This window comes from Vigna unguiculata, chromosome 10 (assembly GCF_004118075.2).
Source record: "Vigna unguiculata cultivar IT97K-499-35 chromosome 10, ASM411807v1, whole genome shotgun sequence".
Taxonomy (NCBI): domain Eukaryota; kingdom Viridiplantae; phylum Streptophyta; class Magnoliopsida; order Fabales; family Fabaceae; genus Vigna; species Vigna unguiculata.
Window position 1 is genome coordinate 5,746,497 of NC_040288.1, and position 22,313 is coordinate 5,768,809.

General features: G+C 33.5%; 2 protein-coding genes across 3 annotated transcripts; both read right to left on the reverse strand.

The window, feature by feature from the left end:
* Positions 1-6,300: 6,300 nt before the first annotated feature.
* LOC114166214 (protein SUPPRESSOR OF npr1-1, CONSTITUTIVE 1-like) lies at positions 6,301-10,266 on the reverse strand. The gene is made up of 5 exons (XM_028050908.1): positions 9,657-10,266; positions 8,485-9,556; positions 8,215-8,391; positions 7,361-8,092; positions 6,301-6,898 (listed from the first exon to the last, which is right to left on the reverse strand). Exons 1-5 carry the CDS (start codon positions 10,160-10,162, stop codon positions 6,449-6,451), a joined length of 2,937 nt encoding a protein of 978 aa, XP_027906709.1. The 5' UTR covers positions 10,163-10,266; the 3' UTR covers positions 6,301-6,448.
* A 7,288-nt stretch (positions 10,267-17,554) lies between these two features.
* On the reverse strand, positions 17,555-21,568 carry LOC114167150 (TMV resistance protein N-like). Of its 2 annotated transcripts, XM_028052126.1 has the most exons (5): positions 21,007-21,568; positions 19,815-20,898; positions 19,471-19,731; positions 18,635-19,363; positions 17,555-18,157 (listed from the first exon to the last, which is right to left on the reverse strand). In XM_028052126.1, exons 1-5 carry the CDS (start codon positions 21,072-21,074, stop codon positions 17,702-17,704), a joined length of 2,598 nt encoding a protein of 865 aa, XP_027907927.1. In that variant the 5' UTR covers positions 21,075-21,568; the 3' UTR covers positions 17,555-17,701. The 2 variants fall into 2 exon arrangements, with proteins under 2 accessions (XP_027907927.1, XP_027907928.1); XM_028052127.1 differs by lacking the exon at positions 19,471-19,731.
* Between the last annotated feature and the right edge of the window lie 745 nt (positions 21,569-22,313).

Consider the following 22,313-nt stretch of genomic DNA (forward strand, 5'->3'; position numbering starts at 1 on the left):
GATACAAAGGAGTGGTCCTCACTATTTTGATGAGAAGAGAGGTGACAGACATATCATGCGTATGGAATTCCACATTTGCCATTCCATAGAAGCCATCACATGGAAGAAAAAGGATTTTTGCACGAGAAAATTGATTATGGAATGATAAGAGTAGGTTCTTCCCTCTTTATGTTTTGAGGTTATAATCGCTAGAAAAAAATAGTAGAATTAAAGACCCATGTCAAATGAATATAGTTGATTAGGCCTATTTGTATAAGGGTGTAAAAATAGTTGAAAATAAAAATATTTAAAAGAAGTTTCGTAAAAGTAGACATAATATATATATATATATATATATATATATATATATATATATATATATATATATATATATTATCATTCTCACTAATAAAAAAATGAGTATATAATTTATAAGTGTAAAAAAAAATCACACATATTTGAAATATAGTCATTTATTCCTTTAAAATTTTCAACTCATCAATAATTAAATTAAAACTAAAACTTAATATATATATATATATATATATATATATATATATATATATATATATATAAATAAATATAAACATAAATAAAAGGAAAATATATAATAAATAAGTCATAATTAAAATTGAAAATAAAATAAAATATACTACGAAATTAATATTTTACTTTTAAGTATGTCAAGAATATGTTTCTGTTTTTACTTTCTTTTTTTAGTAATGAAAGAAAAGATGTGAGAAATAAAAAGAAAGTTCATCTCTTATAACTTTTACTCTTTAAATGAAAACTGTTGGAGTTGAAAGGGAAATAATTTAATCGGGAGAAGGAAAAAACAGAACCAGGTAAAGTGTACAGTATTATGAGATTGATGTGAAGAAATGACTTGTTTTATTCAATGCAGCAGCAATACATTTATAATAAAAAAATAAAACTGACAGTAACCACATAACCATGATTTCAGGAAACGTGAATAACAAACATACTTGCACCTAAAGTTTAGGAAGACCTATTGACTAATTAAAAAAATTAAACAACGATCTACAGTTACAAAAAGCAGATATTTAACACTCCTCCTTGCTTTAGGAACTGCTGCACACTCCAATTCTTTTTCTCAATAATTCAAATTTGCTGACAGGCAAAGGCTTTGTGAACATGTCAGCCAACTGATCTTCAGACTTGCAGTAAACTAAGTTCACTTCTCCATTTTGCTGCATCTCCCTCAAAAAATAGAGCTTGATGTTGAAATGTTTTGTTTTCCCATGACATACTGGATTATTTGCAATTGCAATTGCTGCCTGGTTGTCAACAAAAACCTCAATTTTATTTTTCTGCTGAAAGTGTAAATCATATAGAATCTTTTTCAGCCATAGAACTTGATTTACAGCAGCTGTTGCTGCTATGAATTCAGCCTCTGCAGTGGATTGTGCTACAATCTCTTGCTTCTTTGTGCACAATGAGAAAACTCCTGAACCTAAGTTGAAACAATACCCTGAAGTGCTTTTCATGTCATCATAAGATCCAGCCCAATCACTATCAGAAAATCCACACAACTTGAAATTTGTACACTTCTCAAATTTGACACCATAATCAAGAGTGCCTTTCACATACCTTAATATTCTTTTTGCTGCTCTTAAATGCACCTCACTAGCACAATGCATAAATCGAGATAAGAGACTTACAACAAATATAATGTCTGGCCTTGTTGCAGTTAGGTACATTAGACATCCAATCAAGCTCCTGTAGTATCCTTCATCAACTTTATCAACACCATCTTCCTTGATGAATTTATCTCTTTGATTCATTGGTGTGCTAACTGCTTTACATTCATCCATTTGAAATTTCCTCAATATTTCCTTTGCATATTTTCTTTGGCAAATGAACACTTGATTTTCACCTTGTTTGATCTCAATTCCAAGAAAATAGATCATGAGACCAAGATCTGTCATTTCAAATGCTTGCATCATTTCTTGCTTGAATTCTTCAATCAACTTTGTGTCATCTCCAGTTACTAAAAGATCATCAACATATAGTGAAACTATGAGAAAACTATTTCCCTTATCTTTCACATAGAGAGTGAATTCAGATAAGCTTTTTGTAAAGCCTATGCTTAATAGGTGATCATTTATTCTACTATACCAGGCCCTTGGAGCTTGCTTTAGGCCATATAGGGCCTTTCTTAGTAGATAAACTTTATCTTCTTCACCATGCTTCACGAATCCCTCTGGTTGCTCCACATATATTTCTTCTTCTAGAACTCCATTTAAAAATGCTGATTTGACATCCAACTGGAATATTTTCCAGCCCTTTTGCGCAGCTATAGTTAACACCAATCTGATTGTATCTAATATAGACACAAGAGCAAAAGTGTCAGAATAATCAACACCAAAGATTTGTGCATACCCTTTAACCACGAGTCTGGCCTTGTATTTGTTGATTGAGCTATCTGCATTAAGCTTTGTTCTAAAAACCCATTTGACTCCAATGACTTTTCTGTTTTCAGGCTTGTCAACCAACTCCCACGTTTTTTTTTGAATCATAGACATCTCCTCCTCCATTGCATTTTTCCATTTTGGGAGTCTTAGTGCTTCCTCACAGCTAGCAGGTTCACAAATAGCTACATTACATCTTTGATAGATGTCAGACAATAGCCTAGTTCCTCTGATTGGAGGATCATCTTCCAATTCATCTTGCAACAGTTATGTGGTTTGTTCTCCATGATGATTATCTTCTATAATTGGAAAGAATTCTGTTGTGCTTTGTGAGTTCTTCCAATCCCATTTCTGACCTTCATTAAAATGTACATCTCTAGTGATAGTCATCTTTTCGGTTTGAGGATGATACACTTTGTAGGCTTTCGAAACAGAACTGTAACCCACAAAGATGCCTGGAGTAGCCTTCTTGTCAAGTTTATCACGCTTAACCTGAGGAATATATACAAAACAGACACAACCAAATACTTTAAGGAAGGTTAGAGAAGGTTTATACCCATACCAAGCCTCAAATGGAGTTTTGTCTTTCAAGGCCTTGGTTGGAAGCCGATTTTGCAAGAAAACTGCTGTATTAGCCGCTTCTGCCCAAAATGTTTTAGGCAGCTCCTTCTCATGCAACATGCATCTAGCCATCTCCATCACAGATCTGTTTCTCCTTTCACTTACCCCATTTTGTTGAGGAGTGTAAGGAGCTGTCAATTGATGCGCAATTCCTGCTTCTTCACAAAATAATTAAATTTTGTTGATGTATACTCCTTCCCATTGTCTGATCTTAGAAATTGAATCTTGTAGCCACTTTGAGTTTCCACCATTTTCTTGAACTTCATAAATACTCCAGCAACTTCATGCTTGAATTTCAAGAAAAAAATCCAGCACATTCTTGTAAAATCATCTATGAACAAAATAAAGTAGAGACTACCTTGTAGTGATGGTGTTCTTTGAGGTCCTACCACATCAGTGTGAATTAGTTGCAACTTTTGAGAGGCTCTCCAAGATGATTTGGGAAAAGACTTTCTGTTTTGTTTACCAAATTGACAAGCATTACAATTTGAAAGATTTTCAGAAACTGTTGGTACACCTGGAGACATGTCATTCTTCTGTATTTTCAACATTCTTTCAAGATGACAATGACCTAGTCTTTTGTGCCAAAGTTCTGTGAGATTGGCTTGAGTGTAATAGGCTACATTCTTCTCCTTTGTTGGATCAAATGAGAAGCTTTTACCTCTCATTTTAACCCTTAGAACCTCCCGGCCAGCAATGTCAGAGATAAGGCAGTTTTGATGTTCAAAGGACACTTTAAATCCCTTTTCCATCAACTGTCCTACACTTAGCAAATTTTGATCAATGTCAGGTACATAAAGAACATCGGAGATTATTTTTGTACCTGAGCTCGTTGAAATTGCTACGGTTCCTTTTCCTTTTGCAGAAATATAGTCACCATTTCCTATTCTGACCTTTGAGACTTTAGTAGGCTTTAAGTGCTTGAATAGAGTTTTGTCATACGACATGTGGTTGGTACAACCACTATCAATCAACCAACATTCAGAGTTACTCTTTGCTGAAAAAGTTGAAGCAGAGAAAATATGATCTTCGTCATCTTGCTCAACAACTTGGGCATTGACTTCATGTTGTTTGCTTCCACAAATTACAGCTTCATGTCCAAGTTGATTACACTTGTTGCATTTTGCATCTGGTCTTTTCCAACACCTGAATGGTGGATGACCCAATTTTCCGCAGTGCTCACAAGGTGGGTAATTTTTCTTTTTGCCCTTGCCTTTGTATGTCGTGTTTTCACCGCTTGTTTGTTTATGCTTCTTGAAGTTTTTCTTTCCACTGTGATGCTTTGCCGGTAATGCACCTTCAACCACTTGATCTTGTCTCATAAGCCTCCGTTGCTCTTGGGCCTGCAAGGCATGTAACACCTCTGCCAAGGTAATCTTGGACAGATCTTTTGTGTTTTCTAGAGTGGTTATGGATGCCTCATACCTTTCTGGCACAGTTACAAGAATTTTTTCGATAATTCTGCAATCCAAAAAATTTGTGCCAAGTAATCTTACCTTGTTAACAATGGCAAGCAATATGTCTGAGTACTCTTTAATGGTCTCAGACTCCTTCATCTTTTGAAGCTCAAATTCTCTCATCAAATTCAACACTTGCATACCTCGAATCCTTTCATCCCCTGCATACTCCTTCTTTAGATACTCCCATATTTCTTTTGCTGTTTTTAAGGTCATGATTCGAGTGAAGAGGGTTGCCGAAACACCAACAAAGAGACATGATTTCACCTTTGCTTTCCGAGTTTTCTTCTCCTTGTAACTTTTCATCTGGGTCATGGTGGGATTTTCGGGCAGCGGAAGGATTTCGTAATCTTCTTCAATGGCTTCCCAAAGATCCAAAGCCTCTAGGTAAGCCCCCATTTTTATCGCCCAGGCATCGTAGTTCTCTTTGTCAAAGACCGGAGGTGCTACTTGGGAGAAATTTGATTCAACGTCCATTGTTTCACAGGCCCGTAAGAAAACAGCTCTGGATACCAGATTGTTGGAGTTGAAAGGGAAATAATTTAATCGGGAGAAGGAAAAAACAGAACCAGGTAAAGTGTACAGTATTATGAGATTGATGTGAAGAAATGGCTTGTTTTATTCAACGCAGCAGCAGTACATTTATAATAAAAAAAATAAAACTGACAGTAACCACATAACCATGATTTCAGGAAACGTGAATAACAAACATATTTGCACCTATAGTTTAGGAAGACCGATTGACTAATTAAAAAAATTAAACAACGATCTGCAGTTACAAAAAGCATATATTTAACAAAATAACAAAAACGAACAGGAGACAGTATAAAATGATATTATATTTTCTATTCTTTAATAGTTTTCATCAGTTTTTTTATTATATTTTTTTAATATTTATTAATATTAGATGATGTTATTATAAAATAAATTGAAAATCCTTGTATTTTGTTTCTCATTATTATGTAAAAAATATATTTAGTTAAAAACTGAAAATTGAAAAATTATAATGGAACTTATATACAAAAGTAAATTGAAGAAAAAAACGATATATTTAAGTGATATATAAAAAGAAATAATAAGTGTAAAAACGATAAGTGAAATTAAACCTTGTTACATTTAGTCTTAAATAAAGGGATGAGGCTACAGTGAAACGAAAACAGAGACTGCCTAGAAGATAACAAAGCAAAATACATAACAAAAAAACCGAACATCATCTGCCTTTGTGTCTTGTTGATGAGATATTATACGCCGAAAGGAAAAAGAATTGACACAAGGAAAATGATTTTTTATTACTAAATTTTAACAATTTTTATTTACATTTTTTTATAATTTTAGATGATCTTTTTTAAATAATTTTTATTTTTTTATTTTTAATAATCTAAAATATTATTAAAATTTAGTAATCAAAATATTATTTTTCTTAAAAAATAATCAAAAGAAAATAAATAAAATGTTGGAGTTATCCCGTCTATAAATAGATCCTCTTCTACACTTCCAAAAACACACATTTGAGCTTTTCTGTCTCGCGTAATCTTTGTCTCTTTTTCTTCTTTCTTTATTTTATGATCTTGGATTTAGTTATGTACTCTTTTTCAGAGTTTCTTGTTAGTCTCGGAATCCTAAAATATTTTGAGAAGTTCTGTTGTAATATGAAAAACTTGCAGAACACATCACGTATAAGTTCTTAAGGTAATGATTATACACGTCTTAGGAATCAAGAACTTTTGGTGTTTTAGATAAGTTTTTACAACATATAATAAACAACTTAAGCCAAGCCAAGGAAACACAATGTGAGTAGTGAGAAGCACGGCTAAAATAAACGTGAATTTCTTAACTGTAACCCATACACTAAAGAAAAAGAAGGAAAGTATGGGAAAGATAACTAGGAATCGAAAACACTTATTTCCATCACTAAAGTGATCCTGCTGTTGTCACAGAAAATAAATGACTTACTAGAAGTCACATTACAACTTTCTTTATGAATCTGGTGAGAGAATGTTTCTTTGGCTCAGACGCTTTTTCCATGTTCTTTGATTCACCACATATCAGATACACCGCAGTCTTCTTGACCACCAATCCATTACCAAAACTCACAAACATCTCCACCCTGTCTCCACATCCTAAATTTGACCTTATACCATTCCAATCCTCATCATTAAAGCAAATTATTGTGTCAAGGTTGTGTATATGGAATGTACACTTTGTGTGATTAACAATTAAGATAGTAGTAAATTCAGGTTCAATGACTTCAGGAGTTGATAAATAAACAACACACAAAGCCATTCCCTTCATGTCACGATCTTGAGGCATAATGAAAGAAACAGAGTGTCCCTCACCCATATGGGCCAAACAACAAGGATCATTGACAGTTGGGAGAGAAACTTCACACCACTCACTGCTTCTCAGTACCTGCATCATAAGATAAAAGGCTTCGTCTTCTGTAATCATTATTTTAAATTTAGAATTACAAAGTGGGGATTTATTATCAAAGAAACAACAATTTAGTACATAATCAAAACATACCAATGCTAATTAATCTAAACAAATCTGATTAATAGTTTTTTTGTATGTATCATCGCTGTCATTAGTGATTTACAATGCATTTCTATTTTTTTTTCTCTTTTAGTATATTTCTACCACGATTGGAAATATAGTAAGAAAGTGTTGAAATAAAAGCAAAATCACTTGTTGGTTAGTTGATTACCAAAATCAGAAACTTCTAGACGAGGTTGTGTGGCAATAGAAGTGAAGAGTGTTAAAATTTATTATTGTAGTTTCAGTTAGATACTTCATTAGGATTATTTTATATTCTCTAAACAGATAAAATGATAGTGAAGGTAATAAATAAACAAGGGAAAGCTAGAAAAGAACCTCAGATATGCTATAGCTGACACTGTTGAAGAATTCATTGCATCTTCCAACACCAATCAAAGAAGACCTTACGCGATGCTTTGAAATTCCTGATTCTGTAGTATTTGCAAAATATTCAACCAGAATACTTTTTACTTGTTTAGATAGTTGAAACTCGGTGTTACATTGTACCAAAACACTTCGAAGATTTCTAAGGCTACTACTAACTGATGGCACAATATCATCCCAACTATTATCCTCCTTATCCATGCAAAACAAATGCATGTAAGATATGAGATTCATATTTTGTGACATCCAAGAGCGAATGATAGAAGGAAAAAGATTATGAGACAATCCCTCAAATCGACGTAGGCATATATATCCAATGCTTTTTGAGCTTATAACTGAAAAAGGAACATGTTTGACAGTTGTATTTTCAGCGATTAGAATTGTCAGGGATTCCAACTGTGCTATATCTTTATCCATTAGGTCAATCTTCGAACAACCAGAAAGATTCAGTGTTCTTAAAGATTTCAACTTATATATCTCTTTCGGGAGATTGCTTAGACTTGTACAGTCCTTCAAATCTAGCAGTAAAAGATTGCAGAGACATCCAATAGATTGGTGTACTTTGCGTAATCTTCGACAACATTTCAGAATAAGCTGTTCAAGACATGGTAGTCTGGTAAAGTCAGGGGTTGTTGTTAGATAGTTGGAGTGACTGAGGTTAAGGACTTTTAGCGACCTCAAAACCTACACCAAGATAGATTTTTGGACAAATATTATAAACGAAATAAAAAAAAAGTAGTACAAGTTATAGTAATTTATTTTAATTAAGCTTTGTGTCTTAATGAAAAATGGCTCGTAATGAAAACCTGGGGTGCGAACTGATCAAATGCTATTGCATCATCTGCACAAAATTTGTTATCAAGGTATTCTGAATAAAACCCATACGGACTGATCCATCTCAGTTTCTGTAACAGGTACTCTGGATTTAACGACATTTCGACTTGATCCAGTTTCTGAAGCAACAATTGCGTGGCTTTTGTCCCCTGTCATGAAAGGAGCAAAGAAAAACAAATGTTGCACAGGAAAAAGTAAACTATTTCAAAGAAATTTCAAACCACATATAAAAAAGTTCTTACATATTTTGTATCCTTATCAAACAACCATGGCCTGTTCTTCGAAGGATCCTTTTCTGAAATTTCTCGAATAATTGTTAATCCCATTTCTTGTAGCAAAGGATGCATTCCAAATTTGTTGTTCTTCGTGACTTTTAAGAGGTTACGCTCCAAGAGAACTCTTATTCCAATATCAACGTCTATTTGACAACCATTTAGGATCTTCGTAGCATAGTTTCTGCCCTTGCCAACAAAGAAACGAGATACATAAAGGAATAAATCTTTTACCATTTGATTCTGTAAACCTTTGAAGCATATGTTCAATTTATTTTCAACAGAGGGTGAGCCAATTTTTTCTAAATCACGTAATACCCCATACCATTCTTCTTTCGTTCTTTCAAATAAATTACTTCCAATGACTTCAAGGATTAGAGGTAGTCGTAGACAATAAATAGCTATTCTTCTTGCAAGGTAATCGTGTTCTTTTTGTTTTGGTTTTGCTTCTCTAAGTGCGTGCCAACTAAGAAGCTCAAGGGACTCATTGTCATTCATTGGCTTCATCCGAAAAACATAATCAACTCGATGTTTTTCCAGTAGCTCTAAATCTTCTGCTGTCACGATTATTACAGTTCCTCCACTAAACCAATTACGACATTTCAGTAGGTCTAAAAGTTTACAAAATTCAGGCACATCATCAAGTACAATGAGCACCTTTTTCCCAGAAAGTCTTTCCTGAATCATTCTACTTCCCATATCAAGGCTCGGTATCTCCACCCTTGTTTTGAGGACATCTAAAAGAAGTTGTTCTTGTAAAGGAAGAGTCCCTCTTATTCCGCTAACTCGTGTAATATCTTCAATGAAACTTTTGTCCCTGAATGTAATTTGAATTTGATTGTAGATGGCTTTGGCAAGAGTGGTTTTACCAGATCCTCCCTTTCCACATATCCCTATTATACAAACTTTTGTGGATTTACTTTTGATAGTTCGAATCACATTTTCCACGCGGGATTGTAATCCAACTGGAAATTTAGTAGCAGAGAAGACTGATAAATTAAGAAGGCTCTTAACAATTTTGTTCACTACTTCAGCATCGCTCCTTCAAGTATAATAGCAATTATGGAAGAAGTCATGCATTAACAAGATTAAAGTACAAGCTAAAAATATTGTTGGTTGAGTGAGTGAGTGAGTGATTTTACCTGTAATTGCTCTCATCCCATCCAAAGCAATTTGCAACTTTGGTGAGTGCGTGGCTCCACCTGGACATGCCATGCTCCAGTTCTTGTTCTGAAAATGTTTGGTGTGCAGTTGCTTTAAAGGCTTTTCCAAAATCACCTTGCTGAAGACGTACATCAGATGGCGCAATTTCGTAATATACAGGCAGAACGTGTTGGCAACAAGTTTCGTGCCATTTCACGATTTGTTGAAGTTGATGAAGACACCAAGCAGACTCAGAATAGGTTTTGGTAAAAACAACAATTGCTACCCGACAGAGGTTGACAATAGGTTCTTGGATGTGCATTGGCTTCACTGCATTCTGGTGATGAAGGAAAGTGGTGAATCCAACAGCAGAGAGAGCAGAATCAAGATGAGAAACAAATTTTCTATGGATGTCTTCTCCAGTAAAGTTGATGAGTACATCGTAGTTCCGTGGGAGTGAGGACGATAAAGCGGTGAATTCCATGGAAGGAATTGATGAGGCCATGAAGAGTTGGAAGAGAAAGCAACACGGTCAAAGAGATGCAGACACAAAACCATTCAAACTGAGATGCTCATATATAATATTCTATCTTTCAAGCGTACATCTCTACAAAAAATAATTCCACGCCCATGTTTGCTCTGTGATGTTGGAAATAAAAAAAGGAAAATATAACATTAGTGTTTAGGATTTAGGGTTTATTGTCACTTCCTGCACGTGACAAAACTTTAACTTATAAGCTAGTTTAGGCATATATATACACACTACCTTTTCTGAGTGGGACCTTAGTTTTAGTTTTTCAATGATGTTCTCTCTGCCATAGATCATGTCATCAACTTGGGCATTTCACATGGTGGTTTTCTGACAACCTAGTTGATTGGCCAGGTGCAATAACTCCACTTAATACATGTTTTTGTCTCACATGTTGCATTATCAATTTGCTGTAACATACGAACTCTGCATTTGCTGCAGGAACCAGACAAGTTTGTTGCAGCGGCTTCCATCGATCCTGTTTGTAAATGAATGCATGGAGATAGATGATGGTGACTGAGACACAGAGTAGGAGTTGGGTGAGGAGTGATTGATCCTATCACTCACATTGTCGTCTCCATTCCAATTTTCACGCTCTGTTATGATAATCCAAAACATTATGATAATTTTATTATGCTCTTCTATTTTGATTTCTATATTACTTTTGTATTGAAAAAAAAATACCAAATTAGATATTGGAAACCCAATTAGTGTTTAATAGTAGTTAATAGCAAATTAGAAGTGTCACTTGTTAAGTGCTTTATGATATTCTTGAGTAACGGCCTGATTAGCTTAGTGTGCAATCAAAAGTTTAATTTTTATAATCTATAACAATATATAAAGGGGATCTCCGTTTTTGTGTCCACTTTTTAAAATACTGATTTTACTCTTTAAATATAATAATTTATTAAATTTTTAAAAATTGACCGTTACTTTTACAAACTTTTTATAAAATCAGATGTCTCTGCTTCTTATCTTCTTCTTTATTTATCAATGGTTATTCTTCTCTAATATATTTCACTTTATTTTTAATAAATATAGTTTTAATATATATATATATATATATATATATATATATATATATATATACTAGCGTAAACACAGGCGCTATCGCGTCTGTATGTACGCATTTTTTGAATTATATTAATAATTGATGATATTGTAATGTTATTAAGTTAATGAACAAAATAAAAGTATATTTATAAAAATTAAAGTGAAATATATGGAGAAAATATGAGAAAAATAACTGTTGATGGATAGTAGGAGAGAAAAGAAGAAGGAGATAAGTAAATACTTTTATAAAAACTTGTAAAAGTAACCGTTAATTTTTAAAAATTTAATAAATAATTAAATTGTAAAGGGTAAAGTTGGAATTATGAAATGTGGACACAAAAGAGGGAATCCCCTTTATATATAGTTATAGATATTAACTTAATAACATTATAATATTATCACCTACTAATATAATATTACGCATATTTAAAAAATATATATGTACAGGCGCGATAACACCTATGTTACGCTAGTATATTTAAATTTTATTCTTAATTTGTATGAAACTACCGTTTGAAGAATTAAATATTAAATAATGTAAAAAAGAAACTCAAAATTGGTGATTTCAAGAGCGAGAGATATTTTATCAAGGGGTTGTCGAGAATCTTTTTCTTTGATTGGTGCTTTGCATCGAGGTTTGTGAAAGTTTCACCAAATGAAATTAATCTTTAGTTGCTCATAAACGATGAAGGGATTTTATGTCTATGTATTCTAACATTCTAGCATAAAACTAATAATAAAATAAAGACATTTCATAATAATATTTAAAATAGATAATTCAGAATATAAAATATATTAATATAATTTTTGAAGAGATAAAATTATAAAAATATGATATTTATAAAATCAAACTAAACCAATAAAATTTCTATATCAAAATTAACTACTCATGCTTTCAAAGTATCCCACAACTTTAATTGCTGACTCTTTAATCGTAGGTGTCTCCATATATGCATTTTCATCTACTCACACAAAGCATGTGATTATTGCACAAACAAGACAAATAAACACAAGAGAGTAAACTAATTTGAAAAAGGAACAACATATATTAATAAAACATGTTGTATCACAATACAATGCTCTCCAAACAATCACATCATTATAAATCACATAATCAAAGATTATTCTTACTCAATTATCCAGATACATGCACTGATATCAGAGTCACTAGAGACATGCACTTGTGGTGGTCTCGACGACTCTATAGAGCCATTATCAATGAGTTTCACCCTACCACTTACAAGATTAATCCCCTTCACGTTTTACGCCAAGGAAAATTCCTTAGACCAGGAGCTCTTGCTACTGTCACCACAGAACCCATTCTACTATATATATATATATATATATATATATATATATATATTTCTATTTCTATTTTTCAAAGAGAACTTATGTTGTTTTTGATGATGTCCATAAGAAAATGATAGCCTATAATAACTGAAATTCAAACAGGACATATATGTTTGTATGAACTTGATGTGTGCCAAGCTAAATGTGTTAAATCCTTCACACTTAGTTGATTAGAATGTTAATCTAATCTATTATGTCACGTCTGATGTGTGTGATGGTTAAATTTGTTGTTTTATAATCACACTATTTGATTAGAATATTAATCTAGTCGATTAGATTAATTCTCGAACATGAACTTGAGCACTATCATAACCTAGTTTATTAGCTAGATAACCTAATCAACTAGATAAACCAGAAAAACAACTCTGCTTTAAAAATAGATTACTGCACCAGTTTGGAGTGACGTTTTTGAGATACCAAAGAGAAGATAAAGATTACTGAAGAGTTCTTGGAGGAAATTTGCATTAGTTCTTCATTGTTCCTCAAGTTGTTCATCAAGAATTCAAGAAGATTATGTGACTGTGATATCAAGCCTTACATAGAATCAAGTGTATTCTTTCTATCATTAGTCTTCCATTGAAATATTGATTTTTAGTTACTGAATTTATGGTTTCTTGTTATTGAAACTTTTTTGTTCTATCACTATGACTATGATAGGTGTTGGGAACTGCGTAATGGTATGCATTTCTTGAAGGGTTTTTCAAGAGTGTGTATCTAGGGTGTAGGAAGTACATAGGCGGATCTTGTATTGTCCTAACTTTTGATGTTATAGTGGAATTTCTAGTGTGGATAGTTGATAACGTCCATTTTTACCTCTTTTGTGTGTTTATTGTCAAGAATAAATAAACTCTTTCCTAGCTTTCATCTTGTTATATCCTCAAGTTTAGTGTGTTTTGTTTTGTTTTGTTTTATGCTTGTTTTGTTTCTAATATCTCTTTTAAGTTTGTTAAATAAGTTAATAGGAAAAAATTGTGGTGGAAGAAAACAAGCAAGAACTCAATGGAGCACGATTCGACAAGAAAATATTGATTTTGAAGCAAATACCTGCATTGGGCGCGACTAGAATCACTCTTAGTGCTTCAAATACATAATGTTGTCAAATAGCCCAAGGCTGAGCGGTGGAAAACTGAAGCTTAGCGCCATAAGGCTGAGTGGTTAGGAATTGGGGCTGAGCGCCACAAGGTGGAGTGGTGGAAAGTGGGGCTGAGCGTCATTCAATTCATAAAAGCTAGCATTGAGCGTTGCTGAGACAAGGCTGAGCGGTGGCGTCACTAACATGTAATAAAATGAGTTTTTAATCTTGTTTCTCGCGAGAGTTTGGACCATTCCTCATTTTGCACGATAGAGAAACACTTTTGGGGTGCTTGGAGAGCCTCTTGAAGGTTGTTAGGGGTGTTGGTAAGCTTTCCCACTCCTTCTTGGGTCTTATCCTCCATTCATGGTCTAAAAGGTCTGATATGCCTCAGTTTTGAAGATCTGAAGCCTAAAAGTTGGCTAATATTACAAAAATGCCACTACGGTAGTGATATTTGGGCTCGGGTGGAATTGAACCGGTGCCAAAAACTGTTTTCTGCCTCGGTTAAAAATTGAATGGAGGCCAAAAATTGTTTTTTGTCGTGGAATTGAACCGGTGCCAAAAACTGTTTTATGCCTCGGTTAAAAATTGAACCAAGGCCAAAAGGTTCGTTAGGGTTCAAAAATCGGGAATCACTTTTTTTCTTCTTCTTCCTTGCGTGCGTGTTCTCTCTCTCAGCCACCCACCTCTGCTGCTACTGTGTCGCTCTAACCATTCATGACTACTTGACATTTGGCTCATTCATATTCTGGCTTGGCAAAGTGCGATTTGGGGCTCGCGAAATGGGCGTGAGTTTGTTATGTTGCAAGTGCATGGCAGACTGGTGTTGTGCGTGGATGGAGATCTTTCGTTGATGGTGGTGAGACGTGTAGGTGGTGGCAGCGTGAAGAAACTTGTCGTTGCAACAGAGCTGGTTTCGCGATTTGGGTAGGGTTTGTGATTTGCTGTAGATGGTTGATTTTTGTTTCCATTTATGCAAGTGTGGTGTTCACATTTTCGTGTATGAAGAACATGAAGGTTCCATGGTGGTGACATGATTCACGAATTGCTCTTACGATGAAGGAGAAGATTGCAGTGGCTGCGGATCTTTGGTTGTGAGTTTCGAACGTGGTGGTGGCTGACAAAGCTGTGGTGGAACCATGGTGGCTGCCTAGGGTTTCTGGTGGAGAAGATGGGATGTTGAAAATGCAGAGAGGCACATATGGCCTCGGTTCTCAGCAAAATCGAGCCAGAATATGGAGCTTCTGCTTTGGTTGAGACCCGAGGCAGAATATGGAGCTTTTGCTTTGGTTGAGACCCGAGGCAAAAAGCTAACATTTTTGGCCTCGTGCTAATATGCCTCGGTTCCAGAACCGGGGTAAAACGACAAAAATAACCGCTGCCAAAAGTCATTCCTGCACTAGTGTGAACATGCTTCACTTGGTCATCCCTTATACACATTCTCCAATATATCCCATACTTCTTTTGAAGATTTTGCACTTGCAATCTTTTCAAAGCCGAACTCGACAGAACTTGGTATAGGATGTACATAGCTACCCTGTCCTTTATATGCCCTCAACACATATATCTGGGCATTCGACTAATTCGTGATGTTTTTTGTTCTACGTGACCATTTTCCACCACCCCCCTTATTTTTTAAGAGCTAAGAAGAGCCTTCATTTTATGGCTCCAATTGTCATATTGATTACCTTTGTCAACTTGGGTTGAGACACATTGTTTGTAACTTTGGTCATTTACTCTTTTTTTTTAAACACTTAAACACCCAAACTCTCTAGCTCTTGATACTAGGGTTGGGCAAAGTTAGTTTAACTGTACTAAACTACAATTAACTGAACTATTAAAAACTAAAAATAATTGAACTAATTATACTAATAATTGATCTAAACCGTAAAACAATTTAGTTTGAAGAAAATGTACTTTGATAAGTTAATTAAAAACTGAACTGAAATCCATCTTTGATCTTTTGCTTTGCTTTCTCCATTTCTGAATTTATGATGTCATGACGTTGTGCAAGGCATATGTATCATATAAATTATCAAGCTATACATTGGTTTGTTCATTTTTTTAACTATAAATAATTTATAATAGCTTATTAATTAAGTAATTATAATATATAACTCTTAATAAATAAAATGACTGCATATTTAACTTGTCTTATAATGTCATTAATATTTTAAGTGATTTTAATTCTGGAATGGTTCTTAATAACAACAACTATGATACGAGAGCATTGATGTGTAATACTTTCATTTAAATAAAATAGTTATTTTTTTATTTTATATACTTTATATGATTTTATATGAAAACTTTATATACGTTTTAGTTGATATTTTTAAATTTATTTTAAGTTTTCAAAAATGATGAAATATTTGTTTTTTAGATATAATCTCTCAAGACGAAGTGAGACCTTCAAGTGTAATTAATTTAGATGATTGAAGATGTATTAATATTTTGATTTTAGTGTATTGAAATATGATGCATATTTCAAGTATTATTTCCTAAGCACTTTTAAATTATAAAACAGTGCAATTCAATTTAAAATTAGGGCAATTCGGTTCAAAAATAGCGCAGTTGATTTAAAATCAGTGTAATTTGGTTCAAAAATAGTGCAATTCGGTTCAAAATCAATGCAATTCAATTCAAAAACGGGTCAAAAATAGTGTAGTTAAGTTCAAGAGTAGTGTAGTGCAATTAAAAAATAGTGCAATTAAAAAATAGTGTAGTTCAGTTTATTAGGAAAAATAGAAGTGCAGTTCAGTTCGTTTGAACTATTTTCCAGTTCAGTGCAGTTTAGACAAACTATTTTTTAGTTCAGTGCAGTTATTAATAATGCAGTGCAGTTCGGTATATTTTGCCCAACCCTACTTGATATCACTTTGTTAACAAATTGAGCTTTTGTGAATAACTTCACTCAGGTTTCTGTGTTGTTGTTCCATTAATGTAATAAAAAATAAAATTTATAGACTCATATCTTTGACAATTATACTTGAAATAGACAAAAACAACTAAAAATGGCTAACACATACCGTAAAACTACAACGATTAATACATTAACTACCCAGAATGAGTAATACATTAACTATCCACAATAGCTAATATATTAACTATCCACAAAGAATAATACATTTAATTTATTCCATTTAAGTTTACCTAAAAAACATAAATTTTTTATGTAACATAGTGAACATTTTAAATTATCACAACGTATGTCAATTTTACATTCGGGAATATTGATGAAAATGTTATCCATTAAACACATCAAAATTTCAACCAAAACACTATCTTTATTTCGTGATTCATGCCTTTTTATAAGAGGATTTCTTGATGCAATATTATATGCTAAAAGGGAAAATAATTGACAAAAAGTAAGCACAAGAAAACAAATAGAATAAACAGCTCAACAACTAAAGCCAAAGAAGCACAATGTGAAAAGTGAGAAACACGGTAAACTAAACATGAATTTCTTATCTATAAGCTATACTTCAAAGAAAAACAAGGAAAGGATCGGAAAAAACAAATAGCAATCAAGATTAATTCCATACCGAAAGTGATTACGCTCTTCTCAAAGATGATAAATGATTTTCAAGAAGTCACCTTACAATTTTGTTTATGAATCTATGGACAGGATTTTTCTTTGGCTCAGACTCTTTTACAAAGTTACGAGATTCATCACATATTAGATATACCACTGTGTTCTTGACCACTAATCCATCGCCGAAACTCACAAAATCTCCACCTTGTCTCCATATCATAAATTTGACATTAATCCATATCAATCTTCATCATTAAAGGAAGTACTGTGCTATGGTTGTGTATTTGGAATGTACACTTCGGATAATTAACAATTAAGACATAGAAGATGGAAAAACAAAAACACATCACAAAATATCTTAACAGCTTAAGTAAATCCAAAGAACCACATTGCGATTATTGAGAAACAGGGTAAACTATACATCAATTACTTAACTACAAGCTATACTCTAAAGAGAAACAAGCAATGGATAGGGGAAAATAAGTAGCAATCAAGGACATTAGGATTACCAGAAGTCACACATTACAACTTTCTTTATGAATCTAATGAGACAATTTTTCTTTGACTCAGGCTCTTTTTTCAAGTTATGTGATTTACCACATATCAGATAGACAACTGTGTTCTTGAGCACCAATCCATGACCAAAAGTCACAAAAATCTCCACCTTGTCTCCATATTCTAAATTTGACATTATTCCACGCCAGTCTTCATCACTAAAGGAAATTATTGTGCCATGGTTGTGTATGTGGCATGTACACTTTGTGTAATTAACAATTACGACAGTAGTAAATTCAGGTTCAATGATTTTAGGAGTTGATAAATAAACAACACAAAAAGCCATTCCCTTCAAGTTACGATCTCGAGGAACAGTGAAAGAAACAGAGTGTCCCTCACCCATATGCGCCAAACAATTGTTGACAGCTGCGAGAGAAACATCACAAGACTCACTACTTACTAATACCTGTACCATAAGATAAAATGATTAGTCATATATCTAACTTAGATATTCAATTTGTTTTCTGAAATCATTATTTTAACAATAAAAGCGGGTATTTATAATCAAACAACAATGTAATACATAATCAAAAACATACTAATCAAATCTAATTAGTAGTTTTGTTGTGTACATATCAGCATCATGTCGTTAGGGATTTAGAATGCATTTCTGTTTTGATCTCTTCAAGTATGTTTCTACGATTATTGCTAATATAACAATTATGAAGCAAGTAAGAAGGAGGAAATAAAAGCATAATTGCTTGGTTAGTTGATTATTAAAATTAGAAACTTTTAGATGAAGTTGAGTTACAATAGAAGCCAAGGGTGCTAAAAGTTTATTATTGCTTCTGTCAGATACTTCATTGAGATTATTTTAAGTTCACTTAATTAATAGCTGAAATGATAGTGAATGTAATAAACAAAGTGAAAGCTAGAGAAAAACCTCAGATATGCTATCGCTGACAGTGCTGAAGAATTCATTGTATCTTCCAACACCAATCAAAGAAGACCTGAAGTGCTGCTTTGAAATTCCTGATTCTATAATATTTACACCATATTCAGCCAAAATAGTTTCCAATTGCAAAGATAGTTGAAACTCGGTGTCACATTGCACAAGAATACTTCTAAGATTTTTAAGGGAGCTAAGCAATGGCACAATATCATCCCAACTATTATCCTCCATATCCATGCAAAACGAATGAACATAAGATATGGAATTCATTGTTGGCGACATCCAAGACCGAATGATAGAAGGAAAAATATTATGTGACAATCCCTCCAATCCACGTAGAGATATATATCCAATGCGTTTTGAGCTTACCATTGAAAAAGGCACTTCTTTCACAACTGTATTTTCTGTAATTACAGTTATCAAGGATTTCATTCGCACTGTATCTTTTTCCATTAGGTCAATTATGGAACAACCAGAGAGAATGAAAGTTCTTGAAGATTTCAACTTATATATCTCACGGGGGAGATTGTTTAAACATTCACAGTCCTTCAAATTTAGCAGTATAAGATTACGTAGACATCCAATAGATTGGTGTACTTTGCACAATCTCGGACAATCTTTTAGAATGAGGTGTTCAAGAGTTGGTAGTCCTGAAAAGTCAGGTGTTTCTGTCAAGTGCATGGAGTGGCTAAGGTTAAGGAATTTTAGAGACCTCAAAACCTGCACCAAGATAGTTTTTCTGACAAATACTAGAGACGAATAAAAAACGAAATAATAACTTTTTGATTAAGCTTTATGTTTTAATGAAGGATGGCTCGAAATAAAACCTGGGGTTCTTTCCAGACAAGTCGAAGAAGACTGTGTTTTAAATCAACCGCAATTGCGTCATGCAAATAAAAGTCGTTAGGTAGGTATTCTGAAGAAAACCCTTGCCAAGTGATCCATCTCAGTTTCTGAGAAAGGTATTCAGGATTTTCAGCGAGTTTCAGCTGTCGGTCACTTAGATAAGGTTCGAAGAAATCTTTTGTGGTTAAAACCATTTTCACAGGCAATCTCTGAATGACTTTTGTTTGTTTTGATGAAAAGAGCTAGGAAAAACAAATATTTGCACATGAGAAAACAAACACTTCCAAAATAAGTTTCAAAACCATAGATAAAGAATGTTTCTTACAGTATTATCCGGTAGTGCATATTCTACATCCTTATCAAACCACAGTTCACTGTTCTTCCCAGATTCCTTTCCTGAAATTTCGCAAATAATTTCTCTTCCCATTTCTCGTAGCAAAGGATGCATTCCAAATTTGTTGTTCTTAACTTTTATGAGGCCACGTTCTATGAGAACTCTTATTCCAGTATCAACGTCTACTCCACAACCATTTAGGATCTTCGTAGCATAGGCTATGCCCTTGCCAATAAAGAAACAACATACATCAAGGAAAAATTCTTTTTCCATCTCATTGCGTAAACCATTGAAGCTTATTTTCAATTTCTCTATAACATTGTGCGGAGGAATTTTCTTTAATTCAAATAAAACAGTATTCCATTTTTCTTTCGTCCTTTCAAATAAACTATTTCCAATGACTTCAAGAGCCAGAGGTAATCCTCCGCAATAAGCAACTACTGCTTTTGCAAGGTCATTGTATTCTTCTTTTGGTTTTGCTTCTCTAAATGCATGCCAACTAAGAAGCTCAAGGGACTTGTTTGCGTTCATTAGCTCTATCCGATATACAGAATCAAGTAAATAATGCTTCAGTAGGCTTTCATCTCTTACTGTAAACATTATTACAGATCCTCCACTGAACCAACGACTACAATTTCGTAGTGCTAAAATTTCAAAATAGTTAGGCACATCATCAACAACAATGAGCACCCTTTTCCCATAAAGTCTTTCCCAAATCATAGTTCTTCCCACATCATCGCTAGGAATCTTCACCTTTGTTTTCAGAATATCTAAAAGAAGTTTTTCTTGTACATGAATATCCCCTCTTATTCCGCCAACTTGTCCAACATCTTCAATGAAACTTTTGTTCCTGAATGTACCTTGAATTTGATGGTAGATGGCTTTAGCAAGGGTGGTTTTACCAGATCCTCCCGCTCCACATATCCCTATTTTACAAACTGTCATGGATTTACTTTTTATAATTCGAATCAGATCTTCCACGTGGGATTGTAATCCAACTGGGAATTTAGTTGCAGACAAGACTGGTAAATTAAGAACTCCTTGAACAATTTTGTCCACTAGTTCAGCATCACTCCTTCAAGTTCAATAGCAATTATAGAAGAAGTCATGTATTACCAAAACTAAATCACAACACAATCACAAGCTGGAAATATATGTTCGATTGAGTGAGTTAGTGATTTACCTGTAATTGCTCTCATCCCATCCAAAGAAATTTGCAGCTTTGGTGAGTGCATGACTCCACCTGGACATGCCATGCTCCAGTTCTTGTCCTGAAAATGTTTGGTGCGCAGTTGCTTTGAAGGCTTTTCCAAAATCACCCTTTTGAAGACGTACATCAGATGCCTGGATTTCGTAGTATACGGGTAGAACATGTCGGGAGTAAGTTTCATGGCCTTTGATGATTTGTTGAAGCTGATTAAGACACCAAGAAGATTGAGAATAGGTTGGGTGAAAACAACAATTGCTACCCGACAGAAGTTGAGAGTAGCTTTTTGGATGTGAGTTGATTTCACAGCATTGTGGTGGTGAAGGTAAGTGGAAAGACCAACAGTAGAGAGGGCAGAATTGAGGTGAGAAACAAATTTTGTGTGGATTTCTTCTCCAGTAAAGTTGATCAGCACATCGTACTTCTGTGGGAGTTTGTATAATGAAGAGGCGTTATCCATGGAAAGGAATTGATGAGAGGTCATCAAGAGTCGGAAGAGAAAGCAATAATGCCACCATATTTAATGTTTGGTTTTGGTTTAATAGCTTCAAATAGTGTTGGTCACATTTTTCTTCGACTTATTTAATTGCAGGTTTTGGTTATTGACTGGATCTTTAGCGTGTCGTATCGGTCATTATGTTGACTTTAATGTGTTGTACTGGTTATTATCTTCACTTCAACAGCAAGAGCTTCTTTTCTTATTCCATCTCATTTACTAACCTCTACAACTAAATCTGTCTAAGAATTGACATACAACCATTGAAGAGTCTCCATAAATTGTTAAAAAATAAAAAATAAACATTCAAGTTTTTGGTTTATACATTCCCCTATTTTTTCACTTTGCATTCAACTAAGTACTGTTTTTGTTTTAGAAACTGAGATCAGGAGAGCTCAATTTAGTTTTAGGCAATTTATAACATTATTTCAGTATCATTTTGTTATAATTATCAAAAGTACTTCCTTTTCTTTTTTCCTTTTATTTATCAATATCTTATAAATAGGGGTTGTTTTTATACATGTTGACATGGTCTTACAAATATTATATTTCAAAGCATTTTTATTAGGAGTTACTCTTTAGTTCAAATGTCTTGGTCAGTGTTTCTACATAAAAACAATTAGGAGTGACAAGATGAGTTATTCTAATATGTTTTGATCCTGTCCACAAAAAGTTGGATTGACCTGCCAACTTTATTTATTTTAAATTTTTTTTAATTATATATTAATGTATATATTAAAACTACATTATAAATATTTTTAAAATTTTAACTTATTAATTAATGTCT

Coding starts and splice junctions, on each gene's coding strand:
- LOC114166214 (XM_028050908.1), bottom strand. CDS start 10,162: ATGGCCTCATCAATTCCTTCCATGGAATTCACCGCTTTATCGTCCTCA. Junction 8,392..8,484: donor TTGATAAGGATACAAAATAT/GTAAGAACTTTT, acceptor CTTTCATGACAG/GGGACAAAAGCCACGCAATT. Junction 8,093..8,214: donor TTGATCAGTTCGCACCCCAG/GTTTTCATTACG, acceptor ATCTTGGTGTAG/GTTTTGAGGTCGCTAAAAGT.
- LOC114167150 (XM_028052126.1), bottom strand. CDS start 21,074: ATGTCCAGGTGGAGTCATGCACTCACCAAAGCTGCAAATTTCTTTGGA. Junction 19,732..19,814: donor ATGCACTACCGGATAATACT/GTAAGAAACATT, acceptor TGTTTTTCCTAG/CTCTTTTCATCAAAACAAAC. Junction 18,158..18,634: donor TCAGCGATAGCATATCTGAG/GTTTTTCTCTAG, acceptor CTTATGGTACAG/GTATTAGTAAGTAGTGAGTC.